Consider the following 12880-nt stretch of genomic DNA (forward strand, 5'->3'; position numbering starts at 1 on the left):
ATTCAGCTTTTTTTAACTGAGCGCCAATAACAAGCCAGATGATCCCTCTCCTCTTTAGTCTGGTGAAAAAGTTCAAGTTAAATTCAAATTTCGATTCATCATTCCACAGAACAGTTTTCCACTTTGCTGCAGTACATTTTTAAATGAGCTTTGGCCTAGAGAGGATGGTGGTGTTTTTTGGATCATGTTCACTCATGCCTTCTTCTTTGCATGATAGAGATTTAACCTACATTTGTGGATGACATGACAAACTGTGTTTACAGACAATGATTTCTGGTGGTGTTAATGAGCCCATGCAGTGATTTCCAATATTGGATAACCCTTGTCCCTTGTGCACAGAGATTTCTCCAGATTCTTTGAATCTTTTGATGATATGCACTGTAAGTTATGATATATTCAACTGTTTTGCTATTTTATTTTGAGGAACATTATTTTGAAACTTCCAAAATTTGTAGACACAGTCTTTCACAGATTGGTGAAGCTCTGCCCATCTTTACTTCTGAGAGACTCTGTCTCTCTAAGATACACTATTTATACCAGATCATCGTACTGACCTGTTGTCAATAAACCTAATCAGTCGCAAAATGTTTCTCCAACTATTTATTTTTAGGAACACTTACTTTTTTCAGATTTTTGTTGCCCCTTTTCAAATTTTTGAGCTGTGTTGCAGCAAACTAATTTAAAATTACCTTAGTTTTTCCCTAAAATGGTAAATTTCCTCAGTTTAAACATTTGATATATTTTGTATGTTCTATTGTAAATATGATATGCGTTTATGAGATTCGAAAAATCATTGCATTCCGTTTTTATTCATATTTTTCACAGCGTCCCAACTTTTTTGCAATTTGGGTTATAATTATATGGCACATTGCGGGGGTTGCAAGTAGAGGATTAAAACTTTGAGACAGGCTCTTTGGGGTAGTAACAGTAACTAATTAAACTGCGATTCAGGGTTGAATGAACCACCCTATTGCCAATTATTTTCCTATACCAGCCATTCCCAGCACAAATTACTTATTCATTATTACTTACAAGTGAATGATAAACAGGCAACAATATAGATATTTATGCAACAACAATGCAGGAGTGCTGACCAAACAAATTTTTACAACTGATCAGACACCAGCACCAATTTGTCTGGTGCTTAGTTTATTATTAATCACCCAACCCCCTAATAAACTGAACATTACATTACAAGACCTGTTAGCAGTCAGATTTATTCCTAATTTATTTTCTGCAATAATTAATTAACTCCTAAAAGAAAAAAAAAAAAATCATTATGTTCCAGATGAAATGTTCATTAAAAGTAATGCAAAAGTTAGAAATAAGTGCAAAGAAAGTCTTTCCTCAATCTTTTCCTTTTGTCTTCCCTGCTGTCTGGAATCCACTGGAGTAAACGGACTACAGAATGCCTGCATTAAATCAAAGGCCTTTCCCTCCAGGCGACATGCTGCTGTGATGGAGGTATTTAAGATCAGCCTCTCAGAGCTTCAGATGCAAGGTTACTGCAGGCGGCAGGAGAAAAGGGATTTAAGAACGCTGCATGTGTTCGGTATACGAGCGATGAACCTGATAAAAAGAGAGGGATCAAGGTCAACAGTGCATGTGTGAGCACAAGACTTTTATTTAGATCAACAAATACTGTAGCCAGAAGTGAGTTAATAGCCAAGCTTAAAAGGATCAAATTAACAGTCTGTGCAATTCATCTCTTTAAAAAAATTGACCTCCTGCTTGTCCAAGAAATTCAAGCAGTGTGTTTTGTGAGAAATTACATTCTTCGTGTAGTCTTCAAGTGGATACAGGATGAAGAGGAATCAGAATCTCCCTTGTACCCCCAGCTTTTGCTCAGCTGCCTGTTCAATGGCCTGGTGAATCAGCCGCACTTCTTCTTGGCTCAAAGTTCTCTCCATGTGGCGGTACACGATGCGGTAACAGTGGCTCACCTTATTGGTCCTGTGAGAAAACATGCAGAAAAGAGTCATCAAATTAAAAGAGAATCCAGATAAACTGAGAGTTGGAAGAATTGGTGAAAATGTAATATTTTGAGCGTTTTTCCAATGTGGCTTCAAAAGAAATGTAGAGAGTCATTTAAAACACATTAAGCACTCCAACATTATTGATATAAAAGGAAAGCAATCAATTTATATGCAATCTATGGATTAAATATATAAACACACAATCTTCCAAATACATCGGGTGATATAAGTGTACATAAAAAAAACAACAATGGCATAAAATGCAGTGAGCTTGATGGTCATTTGTAGTTTTTTTTTGCTGTTTTTTAGCGAATTTCTGTCCTAATGTGTCCTAATGTCTGAAGTCAAAGACTTCCATTAATGACCTCATAGATCATTGTTAGAGCTCTTTTAGGAGTTGTTGATAAGCGGTGTACACTACTTCACTGCCTGCAAGCTTAACGGCATGTTGCTAATGTTAGCTTCAGAGGTGGATGAAGTGCACAAAACATGCACTTGAGTTAATGTAGAACTAAAATATGACTCCAGTAAAAGTAAAAGTTCTCCCTTTAAACTTTCACTTGAGTAAAAGTACAAATGTATGTGAGTTCAAATGTACTTATAGTAAGTATCCAAAGTATTAAAGTGAAAGTACCAAAGTGAAGAGACTTGAATGTTATTTTTTGCACACCAGTCTATTAATAAAATTATACTAATTAATTCATCTTTGATTGTTATCTATTAAAATTATAATGATCTTTAAAATAAATAAATAAATAAATAAATAAGAGTATTGTGGCAAGTTCGAGTCAGGAGTTCCTTCTATTATTAATTACTATCAAAATGCTTGTTGTTGAACTGATGCTGAACTGTATGTTGGTGATAAGTAGATGCCACCAACCTGCAATCACTTCAAGTTTAAAACCGAGAGCGTGCGCTCTCATAAATAAATAAGAACGACTGATTTAGCAAAATGTAGTTCAGTAAAAAAGAACATATGTGACTTTGAAATGTAGTGAAGTTAAAGTAAAAAATCTCTCCAAAGGGAAGTACTTTAGTACAGATACATGAGAAAGCCATTTAAATACAGTTAAAAATTACATTTACTTTGCTGCTGTCCTTCACTGATTAGCCTCAATTTAACTTGTACTCTATCCTTATCTGAGTGAATTATCACCCACCCCAAACAGGTTTAATAATTTAGAAATAAAAAAGGCACCAGATTAAAAATAGCACAGAATGTGTAAAATTTAAGAACTTGCAAAGTACACTGAAATATGCTATAATACTTTGATTATTAAAATGTAATTTTAGACATGTAGCTTAACTCATGGATAGCATGACGTGGCAAAAAACCCCCCGAAGGAACAGTATGAGACAGAAACTATGGAAAAGAACACTGTGGTGTGTCCTAAAGAAAAGGTTAAGCCTGATACCTATAAATCCTGAATTTATTTCCACAATAACTGGAATATTTGCATATTTGCAGCTGGGGTACACTTTTTCGCCCAAGCAAGTAAAACAAACTGGCTGGGAGGTAACTAGCGCAGGAGCAGCCGCTGGGATTCCAACACAAACACATGGCATGTAGTGTGAGCGGTTTAATCAGATTCACTTTGCCAGCACCAGATTTTCTGTCAGGAAGAGCAGGCTGGTGTGTGTTGCAGTCCAAGATCATATGACCATGCATGGAAAGCAAACAGCCTGAGAGAAATCCCACAAACCATTGTCAGTAGGCATCCATTTATCCACATATTGCATCTGAATATTGTATAAAAGAATGCTTTAGAATAAATTAAATAGATAAAATAGTTATACTTATTGATCCCCGAGGGGAAATTTGGGTGCTGCAACAGCAAACAACATAAATACAAAAGAAAGACGTCAGGTACAAAAAATACATTTACAAGGCATTCAACAAATATTAACCAATCATATCGGCAGACATTTTAAACATAGTAACCAATCACACACAGTGGAAAAAAGACAAGGTGTGGAAATCAAAGTCAGCCATTCGCAACTTCCCCAAACAAGGACATCTTTATATGTCTTTGGATCCTGTAGCATTACAATTTCCATTTACTGAAACTAAGAAGCCAAAACTGCATCCAGCATGACATTGTCCCTGTACACACAAGTGAGCTGTTTTAAGGGTGTAGAGTAGTGTCTTCCATAGAGCCTTGGACCTCAACCCCACTGAATACCTCCGTTATTAACTGGATCGCTAGCAGAATCCCAGACCTCCTCACCCAACATCAGTGCATGACCTCACTCATGCTCTTGTAGCTGAATGATCACAACCTTTCTACAACCTTACTTTAAAATCTAGTAGAAAGCCTTCCCAGAAGAGTGGGGACACCATGTTACGTCAAATTCCATAATAATGCCCATGGTTATGGAATGCAGTGAAAGAGGAGCAGAGGTTATTTTCATAGCAAGGGGGGAAATAAATCTGGAATGAAATGTTCAGCATGGACACAAGGGTGCAGTTGTCAGGCATCCACAATCTTTTTGGCATGTATTGTTTGTATGCAGTTTTTATACAAGGTAGTATTAAAAAGTGTGGAGACTAGTTTTGCAACACGCCAACAGATGGCAGCAAAAGGCTGCATGCACAGTCACAGGGAGCACCAACCTTCATAAGTCAGAGTGCTAAAACACATTATCCTGGTGTACATCCTGAGCTGTGCAACTGGTGCTTCTCTAACTACGTGATCATTCTGACACTGAGCTCTCCTCACACGTGAGCTTCTCGCTGGAAACAACATGATCTCACTTCTGCACCCACCCTACTAGCCAGATTAGGCTCCTGCAGACTTCACCCTCTTCCCGAAGCTGAGATTTTCAGCTTCAGAGGTCGCCATTTTGACACCACTGCGTAAATGTGAATCGCGGAAGGCGTTTGACACGCTTCGAAAATATACTTATAGGACACATCCCAGAAGAGTGCTGTGTAAGGGGACCATTTTGAAGGTGCTAGTGTGTAAAGTACTTTCTTGTAAGCAAAGCTAATCTCGAAGCTTTTTGATACCACCTCGTATTCTAAATAACATTGTGTGTGCTGTAATAGGAGAAGTGTTAGTAAAGTCAGGTTCTGATGTAGAGTGAGGTGACCTGCTGTGTAGTCAGTGTTCCAATTTATCAGGAAGGTTTTCAGTAGGTTTGAGGTCAGAGCTCTATAAAAGGAGATCTTCAACTCGAAACCATCTAAAGCAGATGTTCATGAAGCTGGCTTTGTGCACAGAGGCATTGTCATTCTGGAACAGATTTGAGTCTCTTAGTTCAAGTGAAGGAAAATTTCACGCAAAATCATCCGATACTATTGTGTGCCTCCAATACAGTTTGGTTAAGAACCACATATGGCTCGAAAACCCAGGTACAAATAGGTATTGCTTTGCAGATAAAAATAAATGAGACTCGTTTTTCACATAAAGGCTAGAAAATACCTTGAAAAGCCCCCCCCCCCCCCGCCCCCAGATGTTATTGTCTTTCATGAGACAACACCACAATGCTCTTATTCAGTTGCTATGCAACCTGAAAAACTTTAAAGGCTCGGCTTCAGACGCCAGAGCACCTCCAGTTTTTACTAATTAGTTTACTTGAAATCCAGAATACAATTAGTAACGAGGGTTTATCAGGCCCAGGAGCAAGCTTGTTTTGTCACAAAGGAACACGAGTAAAATGTGTGATTTATTTTGATAAAAGCTAAACTGTGAAAAGAATATAAAAGAGTTATTTTTGTTAATGCCATGTTGGAGTACACTACTGCTCTTTATATTAACGTCCAAAACAAGTATGTCATTTATCCAGTGAGTTGAACTGTATTAGGTTTTAATTTGGGTTATTTAGTTAAAAGTGAATTAAACAGGAATAAATGGAGACCAGTCCAGAAATGCTTCTGTTTTCTAGTAGTTTATAATTAAATTAACATTTTTACAAACTCATTACAAATGATATCAGCAACCACGGGCGTGTGAAAAGTCTTTAAATGGTGCATGCACGTATTGAAAAAAATTGTGCACCCCTTTTAGCTTTAATAACAGTGTGTGCTCAATCTCATACAGACTCCACACGCATGTTTAAAAGATAATAATCTATGCGATCGAATCCACCAGTATATCACCTGTACACATGCTTAAATGGGTAGGATCATACTAAAAGAAAAATCGGAACTTTTGGACCAATGATTAATATTGAAATTTACTTACATTCGAATATAGACATAGACACAGTGCAACAGCTCAAATATTAAATACTGACAATCTCCTTTCTTTGTTTAAAAAAAAGTTCAGTGTGGTCCCAGACTTCTGAACCCTGCTGTGCATTTGGCTTTAATATGTAAAACAACATGAATATGCAAATAAGGCTACATAAATGCATTTTTTTGCTCTAATACACATTCATGAGTGACACAAGTGTCATGAGTGACGCATGCATGCGCTTTAAGCTAAGATAATTAGCTAAAATAATTTCAGTGCTTGTGCGAGTCTCATTTCACTGCAGATGAAACAACAACTCTCTTTATCAAAAGGGAAATACAACATCTGTGCTCGAATTAGTTCATGGATAAGTGTGATCAGCAGGGAATCTCATCTGTAAATGACTGACATATTGGGGAAGATCATACTCCTGTTTGCTGTGAAAACTCTTATAATTAGTCCAACTACAAGCCCAAAAAGAGAGAACTAAAAAAAGAGGAACATAGAATATGTGAAAGCAATTAACATACCAAAAATAACCCGAAACTTGCAACATCGAAAATCCCGGATTTGTGAAAGTAGGCACCTACAAAAATAGCTGGCAAATGCTGTGGCTGTGGAACGCAACACTAGATACTTGTGGAAGGATTTTTCTGCGACGCTCAGCCAGATATCTACTGTGTGAGGCGTGCAAACGAGAACGCCTGACAAATTTGGGACACCGCTGATTGCCACTGGGACATGTTATTTTACTCATGGATCCTGCAGCCAAACAGGCTAATTGGATAAAGTGATTTTCTAAAGCAGTGAAGTGATTGATTTATTTATTTATTTTTAATTAGCAAATAAAATGACTCAACAAAATAAGTGATGAGGACTAGAAAATTAAATGGATACATCATCGTATTTTTTTCTTTTTCCAAGAAAAAACCAAAAAAAACAAAAAAAAACAACACAGTTACAATTTAATAATTAAAACACAAAACTAATCCTTTCTATTCCAGATGATGAAGTCATCCTGGGAGTAACTAATTAATTGGTGGATTATAGTTTATGCATATCTTCCTACACCCTCCTTTTCTTCGTTCACTGGCATGAAACAACGTTATATTTTGAGTAAGTGCACAGGAGTTCAACAACTCACCTACCATGGGAAGGTGAACGGTGATCCGAATACACATAATACAGTTTTATTGAAGCCTTCGCCATTTTATTGTGTAGTAGAAGCTGGTTTGGGAGACAGCAGATGCAGTTATACATGCCAATTTGTGCTTATTTATTTATTTTTTCTAAGGAGTATGAAAAGGCGACAGACCCAAGCAGACAGATGAAACACAAATCTAATGGATGCATGGCATGTGGGAGAACACAGTATATTAATGCATATTAAGGCTGAGCTTACAGTTTTTCTAAATGTCACTGAATCACAGGGGTGCTGATATTTATTGTACTCGCCTGGCATCATTTTACAGAGCATTACAGCTGAGTCGAATGGAGACCACTGTAAAAACAGTGGAAGCAACTGGTCAGATTGGCCTTTTCTCACTATAGCAATGCTCTAGTCAATCTACCTCCTAGTACCATTATTACAACACTATGACTATAGAAACCATCAAAATTATAGAGAATGCAGTATAACAGAGCACTGCATCACGGACAGGTATCTCATACAGCGAGACTGAACGCCATCACTAAAGCAAAAAACCCTTTAAACACTAATTAAAAAGTCCTCTGTTACTGCAGCCACAGCTGCACCATCCGCATACAACATCTCCAGCAGAAGCATCAATATTATCCTCATGAAATGGATAATATTGCGGCAACGTTTGACGGCTTAAATCAGATTGGATAGAAACTCAAACCTAAATTTACACTCAGATGTACTTCTCCACATCTGAGAGAAATGCTTTAAAATGATGAGAATAATTGGAAATAATTGAATACATATTCATGGATAAAAAAATATTTAAGCATATTTCAGTAAGAGAAAGTATTGCTGTCCCTGACGGCCTGCCACTGTTAATACTAATAACTAACCAACTAACTAACCAACTCACCAACCAACTAACTAACTAACTAACCAACCTGTAATTCTTTACAATCAGCATCACATAAGAAGTAAATAAAATATGGGATCACAGCTTTTAAAAATAAAAATATGATTCATATGATTAAATTGCAATAAACCAAATATATTCTTCTTCAACCTTTCTGGACATTACTTATTTTCTAAGCTTGTAGTTTTCTTGATCTAATGGGTTATTTTGCTTGTTTCTAGAATGTCCAAAAACTATTTAAAGCTCAAATGTGTTTAATAATCCTATACTTTGTTTATTGTAATCCTATAATAAGAAATAAGAAAGATTGAAATATATTATATATATAATATTGAATATTTGTACCAAATAATTGAAAGTTTTTTTGCACCTGCTTCCAAAAGGATCAAATGTAAAACATGGTGGTTGTTAAAAAGAAAAAAAAAAGATAAAACTAAAATCAAATTCAGTCTTTTCCTAAATTTAACTGGTAACCTTATGTTAGAACATTTTCCTAATAACACAGTGAAAAAGCCTGCTATTGGCTACTCCAGCAGATGTTTTTGAAATCTTTCAGAAATGTTATCTTTGAAACATTGACATCTGTCCAATATTGTATATATCTTATGAACAAGAGAGAATTCAAGCAAACATTTTCAGGGTTAAGCACAAAAACGTTATAGTGGTGTTTTCAATGTGAGGACCATATCTTTGAACATTTTACTAACAACCCCTGTAGTGAGGCAACACTTTTTAACAAGAAACACCAGCCAGAAACCAAATCTGGTTCACGAGAAGGGAAATTCTCCCGTCTCCCACCACTACAGTTTGCTTTACATATACAGAAGGATAAGTGCTGCATATAATGCATCGAACTGTAAAGCAAACCAACAGAACCGATGACGGAACCGTGTTTGCACCCTGCGACCTGCTACTTCACTCCAGGTGAACAGCTTGTGTCTGTGATCAGATATACACAAGTAACAGGTTTTCTTCAGTGCCAGTGTGGCCTCAAACCTACAGTTTGAGAAATGAGTATTGAGTCCAATAATATTTGTGATTCTTTGTCTCTTTTGCTTGCACTTTTATCTTCATCATTTCCATTTCCCATTCCACTACTTCTGGTTTATAAGCCTATAGAAGAGCGAGTGGAGAATTGGGAGTGCAATTTGCATGATTTGAAAAGGATTTGAACAAGAACGCTGGTGGTTGTGTGTCCCTCGATACAGACTACTTTCTGGGGGAACAAAAAAAGGAAAAGGGGAAAAAGTGGAATGTTTTCCTGTGGATAAACCATAGTAATATAATGCTGTTTGCTAATTTCTACTATCAAAATCTTAATTTAAATCTTGTCTTCTAAACTTCATATTTAGTATTTAATCTCCTTTTCTATTTTTAAAGGATTAAAACAACAGGACATGCTGTTATAGGAAAATAATCCTATAATCCGACGTTAAGATGTTACTGTTACCACCTGATGACAAGTCAAAGATACTTAGAACAATCAATATCAGAGTTTGTTCCAAAATAGAAGATAAGCACATAGTTATCCCTGAGCAGGATGGCCTCTTCTTCAGTGGAAGTGTGAGTAGAAAGCATGCGGAAATCTAGTTCTTCTTGTTAGTAAATGGAATGTTGGAAGTACAAGTCAAATATCATTCAAACAAGAAAAAAAAAAATGCAGATGTTTGACTTTGCTGTGACCTTGATCTTGTTTGAATCGATTCCGAAAAAGAATCGGTTCAGCTGCTGTTTCAGTGAGGTAGAGGACAACATACTGAGGATTGACAGAACTGGTTTAAACCAGATGTTCTAATTCAAGCTCCAAAAGTGCTGTAAAGACCACTGTCACACTGCAAACATGACTGTTGGGCACCAAACGAGACATTTGCATTAAAAAGTTAGTTGATACATAACTGGTATTTTGCCCAAGACCAGTAAATTAGCTGTATGTCAAAAAATTGTCACATTGTTAAAAATCCCTCCCCGTTCAAAGTTAGATTTTATGTACTAAAGTGCTTTTATTTCCCTTATAGGAAAACCATTTACAGCACCATATCACTATACAACATTTTCTTTTTTGACATCAGCACCTATACCAAAACCCTCAGCCTTTTGATGTTTAAAATAGTATCCCTAGAGCTTTTAAAACCCTGGGAAAATGGAATACTGCTTATATTCAGTGTAATATGTATGTAATGTATTTATCAGCGATGGGCCAGTAAGACCTTCTCTGCTGGCCTGTATTAAATCATTCTCAAAAGTCCCTTCTTTTCATTTCACAGCGTTTCTCTTGGGTGCGCAGTTGCTGTTGTGCCACCAATTTTAGGTTTCGGGTTTCTATCCAATCAGATTTCAGTCTTCACATCACGTATTGCGGTAAGGCCAGCGAAAATGAACAGCACAGACTCTTGTTAGATTCTAATCTATGTTGCTACAAGCTGTTGCTTTAACCATTCAGACTGCAATCTGGCCACTCCAAGGTCCCCTGGATGGCATCCAAACAATCTGCAATTTCATGTTTCTTGATTGGATGGTCAGGGAGCGGGCTATTCAGACTCGCAACACGCGTCTGTCGCAAACTGCACACGCTCAAATATATCCGTGTGGATTTAATAGCTGATTTTTTTTTCCACAATGGCTACCAGAGGAGAAGAAATCGATTTGGTCGCAGATACACTTACAAGAAAAGTTGGACATCGTGAGGAAAGGTGGTCTACAACAGTTCGAAACAGATGTTAAGCTTTTTCATGAAACATTTTTTTTTTTCTTTCTTGTAGAATTTGCACATAAACACACAACTTGCCTTTATTTTAAATCCCCAGGAAAACTGTAATGCATGGAAAAATGCCCCGAAAACAATTTTATAAGGTTAATATTGATGCTTCTAGGTCCCCTAGTGGTCTAGTGGTTAGGATGCGGCGCTCTCACCGCTGCAGCCCGGGTTCAATCCCCAGTCAGGGAACCGACTCCAGCCACTCTTAATCCCGGTCCCAAGCCCGAATAAATGGGGGGGGGGGGGGGGGAATGGTTGCGTTAGGAAGGGCATCCAGCGTAAAAACATGTGCCAAATCCAACATGCGGATGATCCGCTGTGGCGACCCCTAATGGGAGAAGCAGAAAGAAAGTTAATATTGATGCTTCTGCTAGAGTTGATGTAGGCTGGTGGTGCAGCTGTGGCTGTAATAAAAGAAGCCTTGTTTGGGTTTCTTGCTTTAATAATGGCTTTCTCGCTGTATGAAATACCTGTTTGTAATGCAGCACTCTGTTATACTGCGTTGATGGTTTCTATAGCCGTGGCATCATAATGTTGGTATTAAGAGGTGGATTTGTTCAGGCAGGACAACACTGAGGCATAGGTGTGAAATGCACGGCCCACTACTGGTATTTATAATCTGACTGCATTTGTAATTTCACAGTGTACATTTCTAAAACCTAGGTAGACATTTATATTTGCATATCTGAAAAACTCCCATTGCTAAGATACAAAATGTGTGACTGGTTAAAATACCTGTCTAATGGAAATGGGAAAATATTCAGCATGTCAATCCTCCTGGGTATTTTTTTTAGACACAAAATCCCATTCAAACACTGCAACACCCGTTTACACAACATGCAAGTCGTCAGTGACTGTACAAAGCATGGGTACAAAGCGCTGTTACATTTCTTACTGCATGTCTGTTGCTAAGCATCTTGCTGTATGCGTTTGGCATCACAATGTGGGGTTAACGGCGCACAAGTGGTGCTAAAAGTTTCATAACCCTGGTGCTAAACCTGCGTCGGAACAGGATTTTATAACCCTGGGTGAAAAGGTGCTAACTCGGCTCCTAAATTACAAGTGTGAATGGTTCCACTACCTGGGGTTAATAACGGTGTATAGAATGATGATAGCCCGAGGTTAAGCACAGTGTGAAAAGCCCTAATGCGTATCAACCAATACCCATCTGATTTTCTTTCCTTGAAAAACTACTAAGCTTTGAAAAGATTTGTTTAAAATGAAACACCTTCATACAGAAAAAGCATGAAGAAAAAAACCAAAACCCTTTTACACAAAAATCCTTACATTGCACACATAAATATTAATAATAAAATATATCCTATCAACCAATCCTGAAGAATTACATTTGCTTTTCTGAATTAAATTATTTCTTTTCCCTCCTGATATCCAACTCGTTATATTTTGCCGATATCGACCCGAGACCGATCAGATCAGCACTATCTAGAGTTGTTACTATAGAAACAATAATGTATGAGAGCACATGCATTCATTATGTAATGCATATGAGTGTGATTTGCCTTGCGTTCAGCATTCAAGAATTAATGCACACATTCTGACCAATCAGAAATGAGAATTTAAAAGGACTGTGATAGCATTTTAAGTACATTGTCAATTGTAAACTCAGTGAACAATAGATTAGATTATAATAGAGGGTGCGTGTACCATATCCACCCTAAGCGTGCATTGTGGTCTGCAGCAACATAAAAGTCTTGGCAAAGCTCAGTGTGAACAGCTCTGAGTTCATAGTCTTACACTTAAAAATAAGATAAAGCCGTGGTTCAGATTTTTTTGTAATGTGTATTTGAGAGGAGTGCTGATGGAATATTTAATTCATATGAAGCATGCGTCCTTGTTTTCGATGCTCCTTAATAAGAAAAAGGATTTTGCCATTTCATTTGAAGGGATCACGTC

At 37.2% G+C, this 12880-nt stretch overlaps 1 protein-coding gene across 2 annotated transcripts in view; it reads right to left on the bottom strand.

Moving 5' to 3' along the window:
* Positions 1-1115: 1115 nt before the first annotated feature.
* fars2 (phenylalanyl-tRNA synthetase 2, mitochondrial) overlaps positions 1116-12880 on the bottom strand; it is a 172773-nt gene continuing 161008 nt past the window's right edge. For both annotated transcript variants that reach the window (XM_083547163.1, XM_083547162.1), the window contains exons 7-8: positions 1773-1953; positions 1116-1569 (exon numbers count right to left, since the gene is read on the bottom strand). In XM_083547163.1, the coding sequence (XP_083403289.1) occupies positions 1815-1953 (139 nt within the window). In that variant the 3' untranslated portion in view covers positions 1116-1569; positions 1773-1814. The remainder of the gene's footprint in view (positions 1570-1772; positions 1954-12880) is intronic.

This window comes from Silurus aristotelis, assembly GCF_946808225.1.
Source record: "Silurus aristotelis genome assembly, chromosome: 1".
NCBI classification, from domain to species: domain Eukaryota; kingdom Metazoa; phylum Chordata; class Actinopteri; order Siluriformes; family Siluridae; genus Silurus; species Silurus aristotelis.